This window comes from Cyprinodon variegatus, unplaced genomic scaffold, assembly GCF_000732505.1.
Source record: "Cyprinodon variegatus isolate N-32 unplaced genomic scaffold, C_variegatus-1.0 Scaffold608, whole genome shotgun sequence".
Taxonomy (NCBI): domain Eukaryota; kingdom Metazoa; phylum Chordata; class Actinopteri; order Cyprinodontiformes; family Cyprinodontidae; genus Cyprinodon; species Cyprinodon variegatus.
In genome coordinates this window covers 28,278-49,447 of record NW_015151061.1, presented here as the reverse complement: position 1 = coordinate 49,447, position 21,170 = coordinate 28,278, and the positions used below count along the sequence as shown (strand labels likewise).

The window sequence follows — 21,170 nt, the reverse complement described above, 5'->3', positions numbered from 1 at the left end:
CCATCTTGAACCTTGCTGGGTTTTTTTGGGTCCTTTTTTGATTCAGTTCAGCTTTCTAATGTCTGACTTTTCTTTGTTACACTTGTGGAGTTATGATCAAGATGGACAGATAAACCTAAAAAGACTATTTTCACAGAACAATTTAAGAACCCATTGTAGGAGATTGAAATATCTTAAGGCACTTGCCTTTTATACGTTGTTAAATCTTCTCTGCAGATGTTCTTCTTTTAGTTTCTAGTTACAGGTGAGTCGAGACACTTTTAGTCTTCCCAAAATGCCAAATAAGTTGTCAGCAAACAGAAAGTGGCATTAAATTTTAGTTACTAAGTTTGTTTTGGCATTTCGCGACATAAATAATGGCATTGCTGAAATAAAAATGTTGTACAGTTATATTGAATCACACGGAGGAAATACCTGCAGATAAATGTACCAAAAATTTGCAACTTTGAGTCTGCGTTATCAGGAAAAAGTGAGGCAACATTACGCTCCCAGACTGTTCTGCAGCCTCCCTAGTTAGAATGGATCAGTGTGCTACAGTGGCCTCCTCAAGTGTTTCTCCACCTTATCGGCTCTTGGTCTCTATCTAAGCCTTACCATTACCTCAGTGCTTTGCTGCCAATGCATCATCCCCCGCACCATTACCTGACCTCTTGGCTATGTCTCGATCCATTTCCACAATCCTTAGTTTGCTGATGTGTATCTCGCCTGATAAGTGCAACATGTTTGTAAGCCCTGCCTTATGCAGAGCCACGGGGAGGTCTGCTGAGGTTATACCTGGAGAATATTCTGGTCATGTGTTCTCACTGAGACTTAATCAATGGCAGCCTGACTTCAGTTATAGACCACCGGCAAAGCCAAAGCCAGAGAAACATTTATTTGTTTTATCACAATTCTCTGACTTATTGAGTCCCCAAACCTCTGTGAAAAAAAATGATATAGCTTACCGAAAGCTAAATTCTAGAGAATTTGTATTGGTTTCCAATTACTTGTTGTCCTATTCAGTTCTATCATTCTTTTAAGGTAATCAAACTCTAAGATTGTCACTCTGACACTTAGTGATGTAGAAGTGTCCTCTTAGGGTGTGTTTGTGAATGTAGTGTGTGATTGTGTGTGTACTAACAATCTTGCAGCATTTTGTTTCTCTCTAGTCCACAGGTCATGGATAGAGAGGTTATGCATCTCTTTCAGCTGTGTTGAGCAGAGGAGCACCGTGCAGAATATTAACTAAACCTCAAACAACGGGTGTGTGTGTGTGTGTGTGGCTGCAAGCTTGCACTCTACTTATTCACTCTATGTGCGCATCGTAGCAGTCAGCTCCCCAGGGCAATGCAGTAGGGGGATATGGGGGCCTTTACTGTGATACTCAGCTTGCTACATCCTTAAAAAAAGGAATTTACTCCTCCTGTTTCCATAGGGGTTATTGGGTTGCTTATTTAACTGACCCCACCCCCCAAAATCCCCTGAGATTACAGTGCCATTTAGGCATTTATTTTTCTTTTTTTTGATTTGCCTGTCTAGAGTAATGAGCCTAGGAGACAGTTGGAGGCTGAAAGCGGCTGACAAGTTGTGACAATTAAAAATGAATCTCATGGTTGCCTTTATTGCCATCCAGTACACTCATTGTCTGTGCTGCATCAGGAAGGATTTGCCTGAAAGAAAATGATCACAGAGCTGTCTGCCACAAGTTTTTCACCTCTAACACATTGATGAGGAAATCATTATAGGTAGAACTGCCATTTCACAGGATGATTCAGTGTTGGCTTCTTGTGAATGATATGAGGCTTTAGCAATGCTATAAGGAAAAGCTATGACTCCAACCTGTTTTTTACATTGCTAAAGACTTAACATAACAGTTTATTCAAAAACCTTTGTAATTCTAATGTTTTGTTAATGATTTTTTTTTTTATAATAACCAAAAAAAAGTATGTTTTGTTTATCACAAGACTCAAATATTGAGGTAGGTACAAAATATGAAGCTACTTTAAACATTTGGCCTCATAGAAGAACCGTTCATATGAATACATTTGTTCTTCACTCATTCATTGGAACGTTTTAGGAGAAAATGTCCTATTCACCATTTTTTAGATATTATTAAATTTTCTGAGTACTCCAGACATGATTTAGGATCTTGCTCAATCAGTCAGCTGTTATTCAAACCTAGTTTTTTACTAAATTACTACATTTGTTGTTACTTACTGTAGAAGCTTCTATCCATTTTATTCGGCTACATTTTTATATATTATGTAGCTAGGCAATTATAAATTACACTTTTATTCCGTGACACTTAGTTTAATTTGTTGTTATTCTGTTAAAAGAAAGAACAGTCAGAGAGTTCTATGTGAGCACAAGCTACTATTGAAATAAAATCTGGAACAGACTGACAGACAGACACGGATAGACATTTGAGCAACAGGGTGACACCTGCAGTTATTTCACTGCATGGCAGCTTCTTGGCTTTTTTATTACACAAAATGTGGAATGTTTAGGTTTGGGTCCGTCTGAATTCGTCAAATTCGAATTTTATGCCTTTAGCATTTTTATGTATATGCATGAGAGAGGTGGAGAGTGCAATGAAGAAATGACAGATGGTTCAGAGATGTACAATAAAAAGCGTGTGTGTTTATTAAAAGGATACTTTGCAGAAAGTTGTCGTGCTGGTGGATAGTAAACTTATATTAGCAATTACATCGTTGTACCTCTTTCCTCTATTAGTAGTTTTCATTGGGATTTTGGTTGAAGGTTAAGGTTAAGGTTAATTGGCGTCTCTAAATTGTCCATAGGTTTGAGTGTGTGTTTGCAGGGTTGTGTGTCTCTGTATGGCCAATGCAACAGACTGGCAACCATTTATGGGTGTACCCCACCTCTAGCTGGAGATAGGCACCAGCCCCACTCAGACCCTGAGGAGGAGGGAGGGAGGGAGGGATGGATGGATGGATGGATGGATGGATGGATGGATGGATTGATGGATTGATGGATTGATGGATTGATGGATTGATTGATTTGCCAGACAGCCACAAGGATAATTCTCTCCCAAGACAATCTCCAGAAAAAGCTGCAAGAACAACACATTGTTCTTTGCTGGTGCAAAGAGGCAATGTAAAAACTACTATCTATCAATTCATGTAACCTAATAAAGTAAAATGCTGAGTTTAACTGAACAGAACTTTATGAGACTCGATTGTCGTAGAGAAAGATTGCCATTGCATTAAAATATCAAAAGATGTGTGCCGAAAAACCTCATAATGCAGTTACACTGTCCTTTGCTTCCCCAGGAATCACTTGACATGTGTGCACGGGAGAATGAGTTCAAAAGCATTTGGTTTGCTCTCTGCTACTTTCACGCTGTGGTTGCTGAAAGGAGAAAATTCGGCCCTCAAGGTTGGAACAGATCATATCCCTTTAACACTGGGGACCTGACCATTTCCATCAATGTCCTTTACAACTACCTGGAGGCCAATCTCAAAGTAAGTACCCCTCGCCTTTCTTTCTTTCTTTCTTTCTTACTTCCTTGTGCTGAGGATTACAAAGAAAACTGTTTGTGGTCTTAATTGGAAATGTGAACTTGTGTGACATCCCAAAGAGCTTTGGGCAAGCAACATCTCCTGGCTTTGTTATTGCCAGGTACCATATGATGACCTACGCTACCTATTTGGGGAGATCATGTACGGGGGTCACATCACGGATGACTGGGACCGACGTCTGTGTCAGGCGTACCTGGAAGAGTTTATCAAGCCTGAGATGATGGAGAGGGAGCTTTTTCTAGCGCCTGGCTTTCCCTTGCCTGGGAACATGGATTACAACAGCTATCATCAGGTGAGGAAAAAAATCACCACACCATAAAGAAAACCTTAAGTGAAACCATTCCCACCACCAAAAACACAGCAACAAGTTAAAAGAAAGTTTGACAGGATTGGATCAACTGGTGAATGGACATTAACCCATAGATAGATCCCAAAAGAATGTGTGGATTACTCCACCTACCTGTTCCACACACCGATCTTTATTTATTCACAGGATTGCTGACAGGCTGTTGGTAGTACACAGTGCTGTGAAGTCGCCATATTGGTACTCCCTAGTTAGATTGGTCTGCATGTAAACAATATGTGTGCTACAGCATGGAACGACAATGATGTTCTCATGTTCAGGGTGGGTTAAGACTTTTACAACAAAGATAAAGTCATCACTTTGACACACACTTGTTGTTTCATAGCATCATTAAATTACTGTAATTTATGATGAATAATAGGCACATAACATTGCATAGTCAGTCCAAGTAGGTAAGTGATTAAGTTCATGAAGTCTATAAATCATGTAATATAACATGTTATACAAATCCATCACAACAAAATTGGTGTGTTAATGGAGCATAATAATACCGTACTTGAATATTAAAAATATTATACTGCCACACATACACACACACTATCTGATAATGTGCCAAACGTGCTAAATTGAAGATGTACTTGTAATATACATGTATTGATTACATTCTTATGGTAATTACATTACATTACATTACAGGCATTTTTATGGCACTGCTTTGTGAAAGTGGGGGGTACCAACATGGCAGCAAGTGACTTCAGTTTTTTCGGCCTATCATCATTCCAGTGAATACATAGAAATAAGTGGTTCCACACTGTAAAATAATAATAAAAAAAAAAAATCTGTAGTAAAACAGAAAAGGTCATGGTAATATTCTGCCAGGACCTTTTCTGTTTTTTTTTTTTTCTGTTAAAAAATTGGTATACATTCCTGATATAATTTGTTTTACAGAATTTTTTCTCCAAATGTTTCTCTGATGTGAATGTGGCTAAAACGTTGCCCATTGTCATCAGTGGAGTTGAAATCTAAAGTTAAAAGATCCGTAAAAACAAGTTATAGAAAATTCCTTCAAATGAATACTTTATGCTGTGAATTTACAGATATTTCTTACAGTCCAGAGGGGCCTTTCTGTGCCCTCTGCAAATTAATGAAGGTTTCAGATGTCTCTGACTGAGCAGCTATAATTAATAGGTCTTTCTCCATCATTCTTCCCTAGGCACTGTGTGGACGTACACAGTTCAATGCTAAATCAATACTTATAAAACTATGTGTAGGTCCCTGAGAAATTACAGATCGTAGTTTAGTTATATTAATATGCCTCACAGCCAGAGTTGTTCTGTGGGTGGAGGAAGTTTTGCCCCTAGTATAAAGTAATCTATCTTAAAAGTTATAAAAGGCAACGCTTTTACATGTTTACAGTGAAATAATTTTGTGATAATAATTTTGATACATTTTTTTCATTTTTTTCATTCTATGAACTATTTACAGTATTTATCAGTTTAATGTTATGGTTTTTCTTATTTTTTTAATACATAATAACTGTTACATTTCATTGCTGCCAATCTTATTTTTGTTTTCTTTTGAGAATTAGTTCTATTGGTTATCCTTTATATTTTTCTGAGGGTTTTTTTTTTTTGACAAACACCCATTTAAAGGCTTATAAACTAGCATATTTGATTGATCAGTGCAAAAAATAAAACCTTTTTATGCCGACATGCTAATAGACAGGTGTCTTTACAGAGACAAATTCTCCAATACAGGCAATTTTCAAATATAAAGTTCAGGTAAATCAAAAGCTTAAATCCATCGCTCTCATTATGAAAAAATAACTTTAAAAAACCACTTGAAAACATCTGTGTTTGTTTTGATTAGTTTGGTCTTACCACAAAACAAAGTACAATACAGAACTTAAATAATTTTCCTATAAAAATAAAATGTACCGCTACTCGTCACTCACCTGTTGACACTTTGAACAGCCCCACCAGGCATTGCAAATCATTCAGTTCTGACCTTTTTATATCTTTTTTTTTAAATATTTATATTGTTGTATCCCTCCATATTTCCACTGCTCGCCCTGTACTACAGTCGTATTCTACTGCACCAAAGCTCCCAAACCTTTTGTATGCTGCTGACACTTTGAACAAAGAAAAGAGACAGTAGCATCTTCAAGCGCCTATATGTCATTTTTATCAACAATTCTTGCATTGTTTTGGTGTGGGTTGATTTCCAGTAAAACATTAAAGTAACAACATTATAATGCGATGATGCTTTTATTTACCAGGGTCAGGGGAACTGTTCAGCATTAATAGCAAGATGAGCAGAGCTGAATACAGTACCATTAATGATAAACACATGTTAAAAGCTGCAAAACACTTGCGAATAGGACAGATGTTTACCTTCCAGCTGCAAAACTGCATTGCAGCAAAGGGAGACTAAACACCCTATGACTTAAAAGATGTGAACACGCTTCAGATTTTTTATTGGTTAAAAAAAAGCGGAACCTCTAAAAATAATCAGGGTAAATTATACCTAAACTTTACATTATTTTAAAGCTCTTTAACTTAGAATTATAAGCAATCAGGATATTGTCCAGTTGCTGCTTCTTCTTAGCATGCCTTCCTTTTTTCTGTCCAGCACTTTATCACTGAACACAAACCTTAATTGACTGGATTAAATCACAAGTAGTTAAAATTTATGTGTGCTGTGTCCCACGGTGATGTGATATGTGAGCAATAGTCAGTTTAGATTCTTCCTATACGTTTTCTAGGGAGCTAAAGGAGTGGGATGTTTGATTTGGATTTAATTTCCCCCTAGTCTGTGAGTTGCTTGGTGATCACATACAGATGTATTAAGCAGCTCCGGAGGGAAAAACTCCCCCTTTTCTTTTTTTACTTTTGTGTGTCACAACACTACTAGTTTGAGGCTGAGTAAGTATGAAGTTTGGCAAAACAACAGGAGCTCTACATGTGCTCCAGGTCCTGGACAATCTTACAACAATCCAGGCCAAACTCTGCGGAGCAAAAGAAGAATAAGCACACAGAAGTGCATCACTCTAAACATTTTTGTTTATTCAGTATTTAAGAAATGCTATCAGTCATCGTTCTAAACAATCGATTAAAGAGATCAAAGAAGAGCGTAAAAAGAGATCTTATTCAAAATCCAGGTAATACTTTTCCCCCTGACATTAAAGGAAGGTTTTTAATCCATTACACCATATTGGCACTCATTTTTAATCCAACGAGTTCTTAGCCATCAGCTAAAAATCATTTTATCTTTATGAAAAAGTAGATAGAAAACACTTTTCCTTCTCCTTAGTATAGCTGTCTTCTGTGTTTGATTTAATCGTCTGAATATCACCCATTAATATATGTGGTTCTGTGCTTGTGCTTTGTTGGCAGTTCTGTGCAGATATAACTGTCCTGAGATTTAAAAAAAAATGGTTTTCAAACTATTGAGTTACATTTCTAAAAGTAGCCTATTATACTGTGATATAAAGTGCTGTTAAAAAGTAGCAACAAAGAATTCTCAAAAGGGGTAACACTTAGTGATCTCCTGTGTTTTTGTTTTCTGTTAGTCTGTTATATCCCTCTGGAGGAATCTGAGTTATTCTTCTTCACACCGTTGGTTTAAAACAATGAAATATTGGGCTTTTCTGGTATAAATTTGTGTCTTTAAGGTCATGTTACCTTATTTTAGTCAGAGGGAAAGGCTGTTGAATAGGCCACTACAGGATCCCTGTTTTTGTTTTTAAAGTCAATTCAAAGGGTAAAGCTGCTGGTGTGCTTCAGCTCATTGTCCTGCTTAAATCAAGAGTGATTGAAGCTTTGGTCACAAACTGATATTCCAAAAATTTTCCCTGATAATTTTATGAGACAAAGAAGAATTCCCAACAAGTACAGTTAATCACCTAGAGCAGAGTTCACGGATAAGCGGACCGCGGTACGGATCCGGACCCACCTGCTGGCTAATCCGGACCCAACCTGATTTAAAACATTAATAAATTACTGCATGTTGTCCAACAGCAGTGTCTAATTTCGATTGCGACGCTTCTCCTTTTTGTACGGTAAAGCCCTCCAAAGCATCCGGCACCAGGCTGCGCGTGATCCAAATTAGCCAATGAGCTGCTGTCAGTCTGGGTTGCTGCTGCTGCTACTTTTAGACACAGCAGGAAAACCTGTGACAAACCTTGTGATGGGAAAGTAGGAGAAGACTACGAGAATAAGTGAAAGAAAGTGTGGACTGCTGGAAGAACTGTGGTGAACTGGTGACAGAAAAGTGAAATGGCGTGCTCAAAGATGACCCTGCATATTTTGAGTATGTTTGCCTCAACCTACTGCTGTGCAGCAGCATTCTCCAGCATGAACATAATTACAGACAAATATCGATCCAGGCTCAAAATGAACACCTTGATATGTGCTTTAGAATGGCTTTTTCTCCATTCAAACCCAGGTTTAAAATCGTTGCAGGGCAGCATGAAGCCCACTCCTCTCATTAAGCAATAAAAAATAAAAAAATAAAAAACGGTCAGTACAGGTGTTTTATAAAATATGTGAATCTGGAGATTGACTATATAACAAACTGAAAGATTGTTGTTCTCTACTTTTTTTGTTAAAATGGAAAAATGTATATAGCCCTTCCTTGTCATGCAAATCCTTGTGCGTTTGGCATATGCTGTAATTTTTCAATTTCTTCAATCTGTAAAATCCGTTGTTAATCCGGTGTAGATGGAAAAATGCCAGGGCCGATGGAAAAATTCCGGCCAGTCCGAGCCTGGCTGAATGTCACTAATGCAAGACATATTCAACTATTAACTGTTGCCACACATATTAGCAGTCACTCACAGTGTTTATGTAGAAAGTTTGGTGAAACGATTTGGTAAAAATTTCTGGAGTTCTGTAAATTCAACAGAAAAAGAAAAACTAAATACTGTTTCCATGAATAAAACAAGGGAAGAGAATGCAGACCATTACTATTTTTGCCTTTTTTTAATAATACACAATAATTCTAGAGATTAAATAGTATATTTATAATATTTAACCATTAACCAATTTTAATGAAAATGTAAAATGATTTTAGAGAAAATTGTGTCAAATACTTTTTTCCCATTTTTGTCTAGTTTAAGTCACATGAACAATTTTAAATTAAGATGTAGTCAGATTTTAGTTAGCAAGAATATTTCTTTGATTTCAAAAAAGAAATGATAAAGTATTGTAATCAAAGAAATTAACTCTTTCAGCGCTAATACTAGCAGGCTGTAGCAGCTACGTAAAACCTCATTTAGTTGGTAAGCCCTGATTAGCCACATTATCTTTATTTGCAAAAACACATCAAAATGTTTGATGTAACAAAGACTGTGAGGTTGGCCCCTGCCTGATTTTACCATGCATGTAAAGACATGCAGCCTACGCATAGTGTTTGGGGAACAGTGGAGCAAGACTCGAGCTGGTGCTGACGTCCAACTAATGTTGTGAAGTAAATTTTATCCATCTTCAGAAATTTTGTAATATTCATGCAGATATATGTAAGGAAGGATCAAAGGGACCCTGAAGAAAAGGGTTGATGTGTTCTCCTTAAAACAGCAACTCCCTCCGATATAAACAGACAGACCATCTCAGAGACACACATGAGTGTACAGCTGCCTTTTATGGGCAAAATCAGACTTTTATGGAAAAGCATATTGTATATATAGCTTTTATAATTTCCATAACATGTATATTTTCTTAAGTTGCTAAACCAATGACTACCTTTAAAGCTGAAGTCTGTAAGTTTTTAAAAATCACTTTTTGGCATATTGGCTAAAACTGTCCCTATGCCCAGACAGCAGTACATGTGATATGTAACCTGTGAAAAAAACTGCTTCAATTGGTCCCGCATACTGCCTGTATTTCAATCTGGAAATAATCTGGAAATAATTCGGGACGAGTCAAAACAACCAATCACAGCCAGAGGAGCGTCTTATTCTCTAATTTGATCATCAGAGCTTTATTGACAAAAAACAAAAAAAGACACAAGCTAAATTTGACCAGCATCATTCATCCGCGTTTCTGCAGCTTAATAACATGCGTAAAAATAAAGTACCTTTTGTATCTTGGATAGTGTTCTTACTGTTGTCCCTATGAAAAGTGAAAGATAAGAAGTAAAAACAGGGTAAAAGCTACAATTAAAGGTATTTGGATTGAGCATACTGTAGGTTTAAACTTTGCATCTTCTTTGTTAAACACCATAGGGCACAGTAAGTGACAGAAGTTAGCACCATCATTAGGCCTAAATGCATTGCGCCTTCGAAAGAGGGAACAAGTTATAATTGCCATATCACAAAATTGATTTCATTCAATAAAATATCATATAAAATAGTTTTTTTACTTGTGCAAATATATATTTCTACACACTCACTGAATGTAAAAATCATACACAAATAATCTGAATATTTTAAGTTTTTGGATTGGGAAAAAGAAGTTTGGGTGGGTTACACAGCATTCTGTTTCTTCATGGATGAAAATTACCTTTTCATCTTCCATGACACATATCTGCATGAACTTTATAGATCTGTTTGGGAAGGGTTAATTTACTTGGCTGCCTTAATTAGACTTTACCCTAATGTGTCTCCAGACATCACTCTCTATAGGCCGACACATTAAATTGTGCGGAGGTGCCCCAACAGTCTTCAACTGTGTCCGCATGTCCACCCTTATCACTATATAGGGCACTATATAGTGGTTACGCCATTTTAAATGAGTGTCCGAATGTCCAGTGGTTGAAAAAGCCTTGAACCTGAAATTTCCCACTATGCAAAAGTAGTGATCATCCATGATCACTAGACAAGCTTATATATCCTGGAATGCTTTGTGAGAGCTCTCTTTGCAAAGCATCATGGGATTTGTTTTGGCGGCGATAAATAACAAAGATCACATGTGCACCGTGAGGGGAGGCAGAGTTACGTGACAAATGCGGAGAAAAAAGCAGTGATCATCTGTCCGAACAGTAAGTTAACTGATTTCACTATAAAGTCCACTATATAGTCCCCACTCTATATAGTGATGTGGGGATTTATGGCTTAGGGCAGACATTCGGCAACATGTTCTGTTGATCTTTCTTTTTTTTTTCTTTTTGGAAGCTGCAATTGAATTTATATTAATGTAGTTGCTTTAATGTCTGACTCAAGTTACATATGACACTGCCATGTCGTGTAATAGACTTTTAGCATTTATTTTACTCCAATTAGAGATGATTTATTGATAGTGTAAAACAGGTTTAACACCGACAATTGTTAAATGCTCAAACTGTGTATAAATAAATCACCTGTTAGATCTGCATGTTATAGTAGTTGTTTCAGCTGTTCATCTTTGGAATTCATTTAAAAACTATAAGGAATAACTCCTGAACTCAAGAAAAGTGGTTATGAAATGTTTATTTTTAGCTACCGTAATTAGGCGTTCAGTTGATCCTCTATTGTTTGTTGAACACAGAAAAAGTGATGGATGTGGTCATAGTCTCTTACAGAAAGCTAACTAGGGTGAGGAGCTTGGTCATCCGGGGAGGAGTCAGAGTAGAGCCGCTGCTCCTCTATGTTGAGAGGAGCCAGTTGAGGTGGCTCGAGACTCTGGTTAAGATGCCTCCTGGACACCTCCCTGGTAAGGTGTTCCGGGCATGTCCCACCGGGTGGAGGCCCAGAGGGAGACCAAGGGCACGCTGGAGGGAATATGTTTCTCTGCTGCACATGGAACGCCTTGGGATTCCCAAGTGGCTGGGGAGAGGGACGTCTGGGGCTCCTTACTGAAGCTGCTACACCCGCGACCCAACCATGGATGGATAGATGGATGGACTGTTTCATGTTTTCTCTAATTGTGGATAAAGACTATGTCTTTTTTTTTTCTTTTTTTTTTTCGGTAGCCCCATATCTTTACAAATGGGTTTGTAACTCATTCCAAACTGAAAGTTATCAACGGCTTGTGGAATGTGTTTAGTTGATTGTTTGACAGGTTACGTCTGTGAACTTATTTAAGATCTCGCCGTCACTTTATGGTTTCAGATTTGTTCTATTTAAAATGTCTAGATTGTACAGATGAGGCAGTAATCAGACTGTTGAGGGAATAAAACCTTTAGCTTCCTAACTTAATGGAAATAATCATAGTTGATGTATAATTCATGATGTAACAAGAGGAAATCATATTTTCACAAAATGGCAGAATGATCTGTATACTCTTTTTTTCATAACAAGTAACCTGTTTAAAAAGTGTTTCATTACATATCTTAAGGAGAATTGCGTCTAAGATTAACATTTGTTTCTATGATCTGAAGTCTACTTGAAACAGCAGAACTTTATGAGGGAGAAATCTGGCTTACGCTGCAGTACCGTAATAAAATCTATCAAAATGCAAAATGGTTTTGGTAAAGAAGCACCTGTCTGATTTCTGAAAAGCCTAATGTCATTTCTCCTTCCTCAGTACATTGACGACACCCTGCCTCCAGAATCCCCATACCTGTATGGCCTTCATCCCAATGCAGAGATTGGTGTCCTCACACAGACATCAGAGAAGCTTTTCAGAACCGTGCTGGAGATGCAACCCAGAGACGGAGGAGTTGGTGAGGGAGGAGGAATGACAAGAGAGGAGAAGGTAAAGTCTGACACCTTTAAAATCAGTCTCATACTGAAAGAGGGCTCTCTTGATCTCATTGAGAACACGTTGCAAAGTAGATCTTTAAAATTATATAGCCCTATAAAAAAAAAAATATTGTTTGCCTGATCTGCAGGATGGGACTAAGGAAAAAAGATGCACATAACATTTTTTTTATAAATAGTGATAATTATTGTCTTTGAACCCAAATAATAATTCTATTAAAAAAGAGAAAATGCCATAAGCTTTCCTTAGGACATTTTGGCACATTTTGTTGTCTGATTTGTATATATATCACTGCCCCTACTCAGGAGTTTAAGGTAATAGAAAATCTGAAATTAAAGAAGGGAATAAGGTAAGCCATTTTCTTTTTTTTTTCCTTTCTTTTTTTTTTATGGTTAGCCATTTTTCAAAGATGCTTATCTCCAACAATCTTTTAGTTGTTTACCTCGTGTGAAGCTAACCATTTACTAAACCCCCAAGCACTAAATCTGAAATGTATGATGACAGAAGGTGAGATTTTCACACAATGAGTTGAAACTAATTTTCAGACAGACTGTTTTGGGCCTTGGAAAGCTCAAAGGTGAGAATTGTGGAGATGACATTTTCTGGTGTATTTTTTGGTTCAATACACCTCGAAATGAAGCTTATTTGAGTCTAAAAGTTCAAATAAATATTTTGGCAGGCACCCTGATCTTGCACAGAGGCTCTTATAGAAAAGTGACACTTTGGAAATCATAACAAAATGTTCATTGTTGTCTGACTTCTGAGTTTGTCAAAGTCATTTATGGGTACTGCTGCAAGCTGAAAAATCAAGGTATATTACTTTGAATTTCTGGGGTTTTATGAAGTTTAATCGTATATTATCATAATTTGATTAGCAGACAAGATGATAACGGAACTTTAAAATGCCTTGAAATGGAGCTGAGAATTTTTTTTTCTTTTTTTTTTCATAGCACTTAACAAATGAGCATTGCTGGATAGTGAATTAGATTGTGGCATTTTATTTATTCCTGACATGAATTTTCATTTCAATTTAGATTTAAATTGTTTCCTTGTAAATTAGTCAGTCATTAACAAAAGTTGAAACCCTGTTTGTTTGTATGTAAACCTTATAGATGCTTATATGAACTTAGGAGATGGATTTAGCCAACTTATGCCTGACGTCCCAGAATCCCAGAATGGGGATGAAGTTCTTGAGGAGTACAGACAGTTTCCTCCTGTGAACCCCTTTTATACCAAAATGCTGCCAGTACGCCATTATACAGTAGCTGTAAGTTAGAAACGCTTTCAGTGGTCGTCTGGAACACATGAAATACGTAAATATAAGTTGGAGATAAGTTCTTGATAAGTCTGCATAAGTTATGCACAAGTTACTCATAGGTTTTGGATAATAACTAGACACCACGACTTATGAGTAACTTACACATAACGTGTTGACGTATGTCAACTTGCCGTATGTCAACGTGTGCCAGCGTGTTTTGGCGTACTTCAGCGTGCTCATAACTTATACAAAACATACCATAACTTATCCAACATATGCCAGCGTTTTTGCCAGATTTTTCGTATGTCAGGTATACGCTGTCTAAATTGCAAGGTATGACAGGGGCTTTAGTAAGGCTCCATCCAGAAAGGCCTTCAGTCATCTTTCTTGCATTAACAGCTTGGGAATCATTTGAAAATCAACTATTTAACTCCTATGATAAAGAGCCAATTTCCTATGGTTGTCAGCAGTGACGATCATTAGCATTACAGTAAAATGTCCGTTTTTTAATAGTACATACAGTAGGCCTACTTGCTTGGTTCATGGAAGGAGCAATACAAATATTTATGTTTTTATACAGTAATCTGAAGGACACAATAAAAACTTGACCTAACACGGGTGGATTCTGCAACATCATTTGAAATTGTCAACTTTAGTTTACCTATGTAGAAAAAGAAAGTCTAAATGTAAAACCTATGAGAGCGTGGGCCCTCATGAGCTGCTAAAGATTAAAGCTGTTCATATATGGCACATAATAGCTTTCTAACGAACATCTTTAAAGTAACCATGGAATCAAAATGCATCTAACGTTTTTGCAGAGCATACCAGAATCCTTTATGGAGTTAAGACTATTACTGAATCAGATCACTTAGATTTTAGGGATTATTATCAAAACAACTCATAGAAAAATGTATGTCTGTCATCAGTTTTCAATGTTTCTATTGGATCATTGGCCAATGTAATAGAAAAATAACATACCAAACCACGTTATAAACCCCAGCATAGATTCCCAATTGTATAAATGTCTTTGGTTTAAATGGGCAGTTTTAACACTTGAAAGTACTTTGACCTGAACAATTTAATGTTATTGGTTGTATGTTGAGGGTTTCCATCTCTTTGTACGATTAACATTCTGCACAGTCTCAAGGCTCTCTTATCCCCCCACAGCATCATTATGGCAGCAGCCCATTTCAGGGGGGAAGGCTTGTATTCAGGGTTAAGCTTTCTACCACAAATAATACATTTGTTGTCTAGAAAAACAAAAAAAACCCTCTATCTTACCATAACTAATAATAATTGAACTCACATTGGAGAAATTTACCCCTGCATTTAACCCATCCCCTTGGGGAGCAGTGGGCTGCCATTGTGTGGCACCCTAGGAGCAGAGTGGGGTTAAGTGTTTTGCTTAGGAGTGCAGGCTGTGGGGTTCGAACCGGATACATGCAACCCTCACAGAACACAAGCGCACTGCTCTAACCACCAGGCCAGCACTCCCTCCTAAACCTACTATGGATCTATATTTGAGTCCTCCAGAGTTACAGTACCCTGGGCCTCCTGGTTCCTCTCTAATTACTGCTCTTTTTGCCTGGCCTGTCAGTTTAGGTGGATGCCAGTGTCTAAGTAATTTTATAGTTGGTTTGTGGAAAGAACAGGACTCAGATCGAAACCTAAACCTTGGAACATTGTTTATTCCCCAAATCTGCGTCAGATTTCTCGATTACTTTATTTTTGACCTGTCTGCTTTGTTTATTGGTTTCATGAAACTGATTCTTCACTAGTTTTCTTCAACAATCCAACGGGGCCATATAGATCAGCTGGTTTTATTCTGATATTTGGGTCCACACAGTGAAGTCTATTTTTTGTTTGGATGACCTCTAAAGGCAAACTGATTGCAGTAGATTTTTATTATTTTTCAAAGCTTGTTTTGCGAGTTACATTGTTTACTTTTGTTTTATCTGTTATTTTTTAATATTTATTTATGTAAAACAAAGAAAAATACTTAAGCTACCCCTGTATTTAAAATATAGCCATATACTGATGTATTGTTACCATGGTATTTTTTTATACTTAGAAAGATAGATTTGCTGAACCGGCTGAGGTATTGGCTCAGTTTGTCACATGGCCCTGTGGGATCAAACATTTTCCCGCTGAATGTTCTGTGGAGCCCTGGTGTGTATCCATCCGTCGATGTGTTATGATGTGACCTTTCTCACTGAAAAGACGGAGAACTCCTGTCTTAACAAAGCGCCATGCCGAGAGTATCAATGAGCCTTACTCTGTATTCAGAGTGCTTACTGGCTGCTGAACCCAAAACCGGCAATCTGAACAGGAAAATCCAATAAATATGATGACCTCGTATCCTTTGTTCAACCCCTAATCCGCTGATTGATCGCTCACACTGCCTCTTCTGAGAAACTGTTGACGAAGACATTACCTTTCCTCATTTACCCACAGAAATATGACGTGAACATTGATTTTGTGGGGAGATTAGACTATAGAAATTGAAATTTGTTGGGATAAAGAGATGGCACTGCAGAAAATCTCCTCATGAATATTTATGGCATTGTCTGTCTGAAACTAACTTCCAGGCTGCCTGTGCTGGCAAATATGAGTTTATCTGACTCAGATGGGCCATCTCATTTTTGTCACATTCTTAAATGGGAATTTGCCCTTTTGTTTTCTATCTCTTCCACTGGATCAGGTGCGTGCAGTCCTGGAGGACATTTTGGAGAAGCTTCCAGAGCAGTTTGTCATGGCAGAGCTTCTAGGGAGGGCAGAGGAGAGAACTCCATACCAAGTAGTGGCATTACAGGAGTGTGAGCGAATGAATGTCCTCACTCAGGAGATCAAACAGTCTCTCAGCAGCCTGAACCTTGGACTAAAGGTAAGATGGGGAGCTGAAAAGCTGGGTGGTATAGTAATAAAAAGTCAATAATCTGTTTGTATCTTAGTAAAGTTGTGAACTATTCTTTGTTTGTATTATTTGACATATTTAAACCTCTTTAATTTATTTTTGTACCATTCTGTCAAATAACTTTTGACAGAAATTGGTTGACAGGTCTTGGTTATAATATACTGTGATGTCAAAAAATTTTAAAGCCAAGCAACCAAGGGATTAAGACTATAAAACAGGAGGTGAGTGGTAGGGCAGAGGTTTCATTGCCACTAAGAAAAGCTTTATTAGGAGTTTATTTGGTGCACAGACCAGGCAAGGAGAGCAATAATCAGAGAAGCAGGAAAGATACCAATGTTTATTCCCAAGAAGCTGCAGAGATCCAAAGCACAGGTGGAGGATCTTTTAAAAGAACTACTTTTGGTACACCCAGAAACTCTGGCCTTTACAGAGGAGTAGCACTAAAGATTGCTGAAAGAAAGCCAAAATATACCTTCTGCATTCTAACAATAGCCATGCAAAAGGGAATCTGGACAGACTAGAGTTCATTTGAACTTGTTGCAAAGAAATATAATGTTCATCAAAGTGCAGTACATTCCTGAAATCCTTAGCCGTCCTCTCTTTTAGAGTATTACACAACAACAGAGTGTCTTCAGTCAGAGGCTTCTTGTGAGCTGCTGTAAGACAGACCACTACAGCTATCAGCATATAGAACAACTTGTTAAAAAAATCATGCTGTGGGTACTACTACTACTACTTTCTTCAAAATGGATAGGAAGATTGGTGGATATTTATACATTCCAAAACCGTCAATAAATAAGTAAAACATTCTTAAACCAAGTGTATTTATCCTTATTTAGGTAGGTAAATAAGATGATCTGCCAATGGAATACGTATTTTTACTCATTTTTTTTTTACTTAGAATAAGATAATTAGATAATTGGCACTTGAAATAAGACAATGGAATTGTTTATTCTTATTTTAAGTGTAAATTGTTTAGTTCTATTGGCAAAGTGTCTCACATCCGCAATTTGAGACAAAAGGTGCTTATTTTAAGTAAAAATTACTTATTTGGATGTCAATTTTCTTTTACGGCACAAGAAAACACCCAAACCAATAAGGAAATGACATAGCATGCATCCAGAGCTGTCATACATGTGGTGCAAAAGCACTTGCTTTAATTTGTAATGCATTTAAAAAATATTGCATCACATACACAGATTACTTTGATGGGTTACCAAAAAAGAAAGAAATTCAAATACAAAAAGTTGAAACTGTAATATTTTCTATCGATATATCTAAGTACTGTTACATGGGTCTGTAGAGTCTTAGATATGTGGCTTCAGATGAACAAAAACCAATGAGACATCTGTGTCAATGTGTCATACATGGCTGACTCATCTGTTAACACCGAATAGAAAGAGTAAGAGGGGGAAATGTGTCAACGTGTTTCTCAGGAGTTATGAGTCTTCGATCTCCCGGCTCTACAAGCTTCAATAAACTGCTTCAGTGATTTAAAAGTCGTGTCGACTATTGTAGCAGAAAATGGAATCATGTTTTGCCTGCATGGTGGAATAAGTAGGAGCTATCAGAGTGTTATCCTTGATGGAGTTTTGCAGTTTCATATTGTTTCAGTATGAAGGTTAGACCTAGTCAGGATTTTGAGCAGAGCTTTAAGTCAGGGGGGTCATGGGAAATATGTTATTGCTCTAATGCCCTCTGAAAGCTATATGTCAGATAGGGTATCATATATTTTATTAGATTTTTCCTCATACCTGTCTGGCTTTTTGCGGTCTTATGTCATGCATCCTCTATTATTTATGCTCCACTCTTTTGACACGTGTCTCCACTTAGCAGCACAGAATGAAAAGTCCTATAGTGAACCTCCAATCAGTAACCATCACTTATCAAAGAAGATCTGTGAATAGAATATACACACAGCAGGTACTTGAAAACAGATATTTGACAAACGGAAAGAACACAGACACTGAATTGTCCATTAAATTATTCATATGACACCAAGCAGGCTTTTCATAGCAATACAGCAAATAATGTGAACTAAAATGAAAACAGTGCTATGATGTATGACTAACTGCAATGAAAAGACTTGGGGGGGGTTTCTGCTGCGTCATACCACTCATACAGCAATGTGTCATTGTGTCTTTTGTAAGCGATATGTAAAATAACAAATGAGTTAAATACATTTTTTTAAGGTCAGGCATTAGCAACAACATAAAAAAATACAAATTAGACAGTGTAACAAAGGACATGTAAACCAAACCAGCTAATTTTAATTTATACTAAATTATAAATACAAATGAGACAGTTTTCTTTGGGATCTAAGATTCTGAAAAAATTAAAAGAGATAGAAACACTAATAGACAAAAACGAAAAATGTAAACCATGCAGTTTAGAATTGGTTGAATCATGTAAAGTGAATATTGCTAACAACAGCTCAGCCTTTTAATAAGACAATCTGCATTTGATTGTGGTAACTTTAGAAAGTCTTAATTGTCTCTAAGGATGTCCATAGACTCCTGATCTGGTAATAGCTTTGACATAGATCCGAGACAGAGGGATCCTTGCAATTGCATAACTATTGGTAAGCAGAGTATGCAGTTGCTTAGGGGCCCCGTCACTGACATCTGTTAGGCCCCCTATGCAATTGTGGACTAGGACGTCTCTTTGCAGATGTAATGGTGCAAAACATTTTTAAAACTTTTAAACCCACCTGATACTAAATTAACTGACCGGACCTTATTTATACCCCAACGCATGCCAGATTTCAACATGATGGTGAACCGTTTAAATACGACACCAATGACAAAGCAGACAGTGGTACTTTTAATTACTATGATAATAACTGTGTATAGTTCATTAGACGGTTGGTTAAAAAAAAATACACTCATATAATATTTTTCAATCCGCAATAAAGATCTTAAAAGAATGATGTATTTGAGTATTTTATTTTTTACACTACGGCTTGGAATTATGGTCCACCCAGAGTGTAGATTAAAACCATAACCGTTATGTAAAATGTGTTAGCGACGATGGATACCAAAAAGAGGTACCGAAACGGATCCTAGAAAAGATCCGTTTCCTTCTGCTGGAAGAATGGAAAAAATAACAAAACTTCCAAAAAATAACACGTTCTTTCAAAGAACCAAAGAGGGAATGGTGGACGTTGCTGCTACAGTGAGAGAAGATTGTGACCAGGAGATGAATGGAGAGAGTGTGGATTAGAAGGGGGGCTGTAAAGCTCAAGGTAGCCCGATAAGACTAATTTTATAAAAGAATATACTAAAGTATATCCATGTTTAGTGAAGGTGAAGAATGATGATGTTGGGGGTGTTACTTAGTATGGGGCCCACCCAGGTAATGTTGTTTACGGGCCTATTGTTGTCGTTACGCCGTTGGATCCTAGGACAGTTACTAGGGTCATTTCAACAACCTTTCCTTCATACTGTTCACTTTTCATTTTCCCATGAATCTTTGACCCTATATAATCCAATCTGAACTTACACATTAAGTTTCCCTAATATGAGGTTCTTTACACTGTGTCATCACAACTTAAACAACAACAGGCTGAATACACATTTAGAAGGATTCGACTGAACTTTAAGTCTTGTTTCCATGTAAAGTTCATAGATGTTTGAAGTACAGCTGACTGTAACATAAAAGGAGGAAATAAGTATTTACTTTGGAAAAAAACGAAATATTTCAGCTGTATAACTCAGATTAAAGAACATATCAGGATATTGTATTTAATTAACTATAGTTTTACTGAACTTGACCATTCCATTTGGGATATCTTTCTTTATATATTAAACAAAGGCCAAGGAACTGCTTTGTAACAAAAGTATGAGAGGATGTTTTTTGTGTCCTGAAAGTCAGTGGAGTATTCAAAACCCTGAATACTCAAACACTAGTTTATCACATTATTAATGACTGCCCATTTAATGTATCCTGTCGGACGCTTTGTGTTTATTCATAACAAAAGCCAAACAGGAGATAGAATTTTACTCCCCCAGGTGAGTAGGGGCGCTCTTGCCATCTATCGTTCCTGGAATTGTGCTCTGCCAGGTCTAAATACCAAAATAAGGATTAGCTAACCCTAAATGTAATTAACAAGCAGCTGCTTCGGCTTTGGCAGCACTATGAAACCACATCTTAATCATTTCACTCTAAATTACTTGCAAAGGAACCTGTAAGACCTGCAACCACACGCCTGTGCTACTTTACACTACCGTCTGACCTTTGGATAGCATTAGTAAATATTTAACCATCTCTCCAAAGGAAAGTGTCAACCTTCGTGTGGCATCCAAGCCCTTTGCTTCCTCTTAATCCCGCTGGTCTATTTTCCAAAAAACCGCATGCTCATACTTTAATAAAAGGCATTTCTCCACTTGTACACTGCCTGAACTGCTCATCTTATCAACTGAAATAAAGGTCCTGGAGAATTAAGTGGATGTGAACATTTGAAAGTTAATTTTCCTGGGCCTGAATAAATTAGATTTAAATGGCCAAAAATAAGTTCACCTTAAAATATCCCCCAAAAAACAGATGTTTACATACA

The 21,170-nt window shown here is 37.2% G+C and overlaps 1 protein-coding gene across 1 annotated transcript in view; it reads left to right on the top strand.

Moving 5' to 3' along the window:
- dnah9 (dynein, axonemal, heavy chain 9) overlaps positions 1-21,170 on the top strand; it is a 228,899-nt gene that overhangs the window by 200,258 nt on the left and 7,471 nt on the right. Inside the window, exons 72-75 of the mRNA XM_015392821.1 lie at positions 3,273-3,464; positions 3,622-3,813; positions 12,267-12,437; positions 16,403-16,585. Coding sequence (XP_015248307.1) covers positions 3,273-3,464; positions 3,622-3,813; positions 12,267-12,437; positions 16,403-16,585 — 738 coding nt within the window. The remainder of the gene's footprint in view (positions 1-3,272; positions 3,465-3,621; positions 3,814-12,266; positions 12,438-16,402; positions 16,586-21,170) is intronic.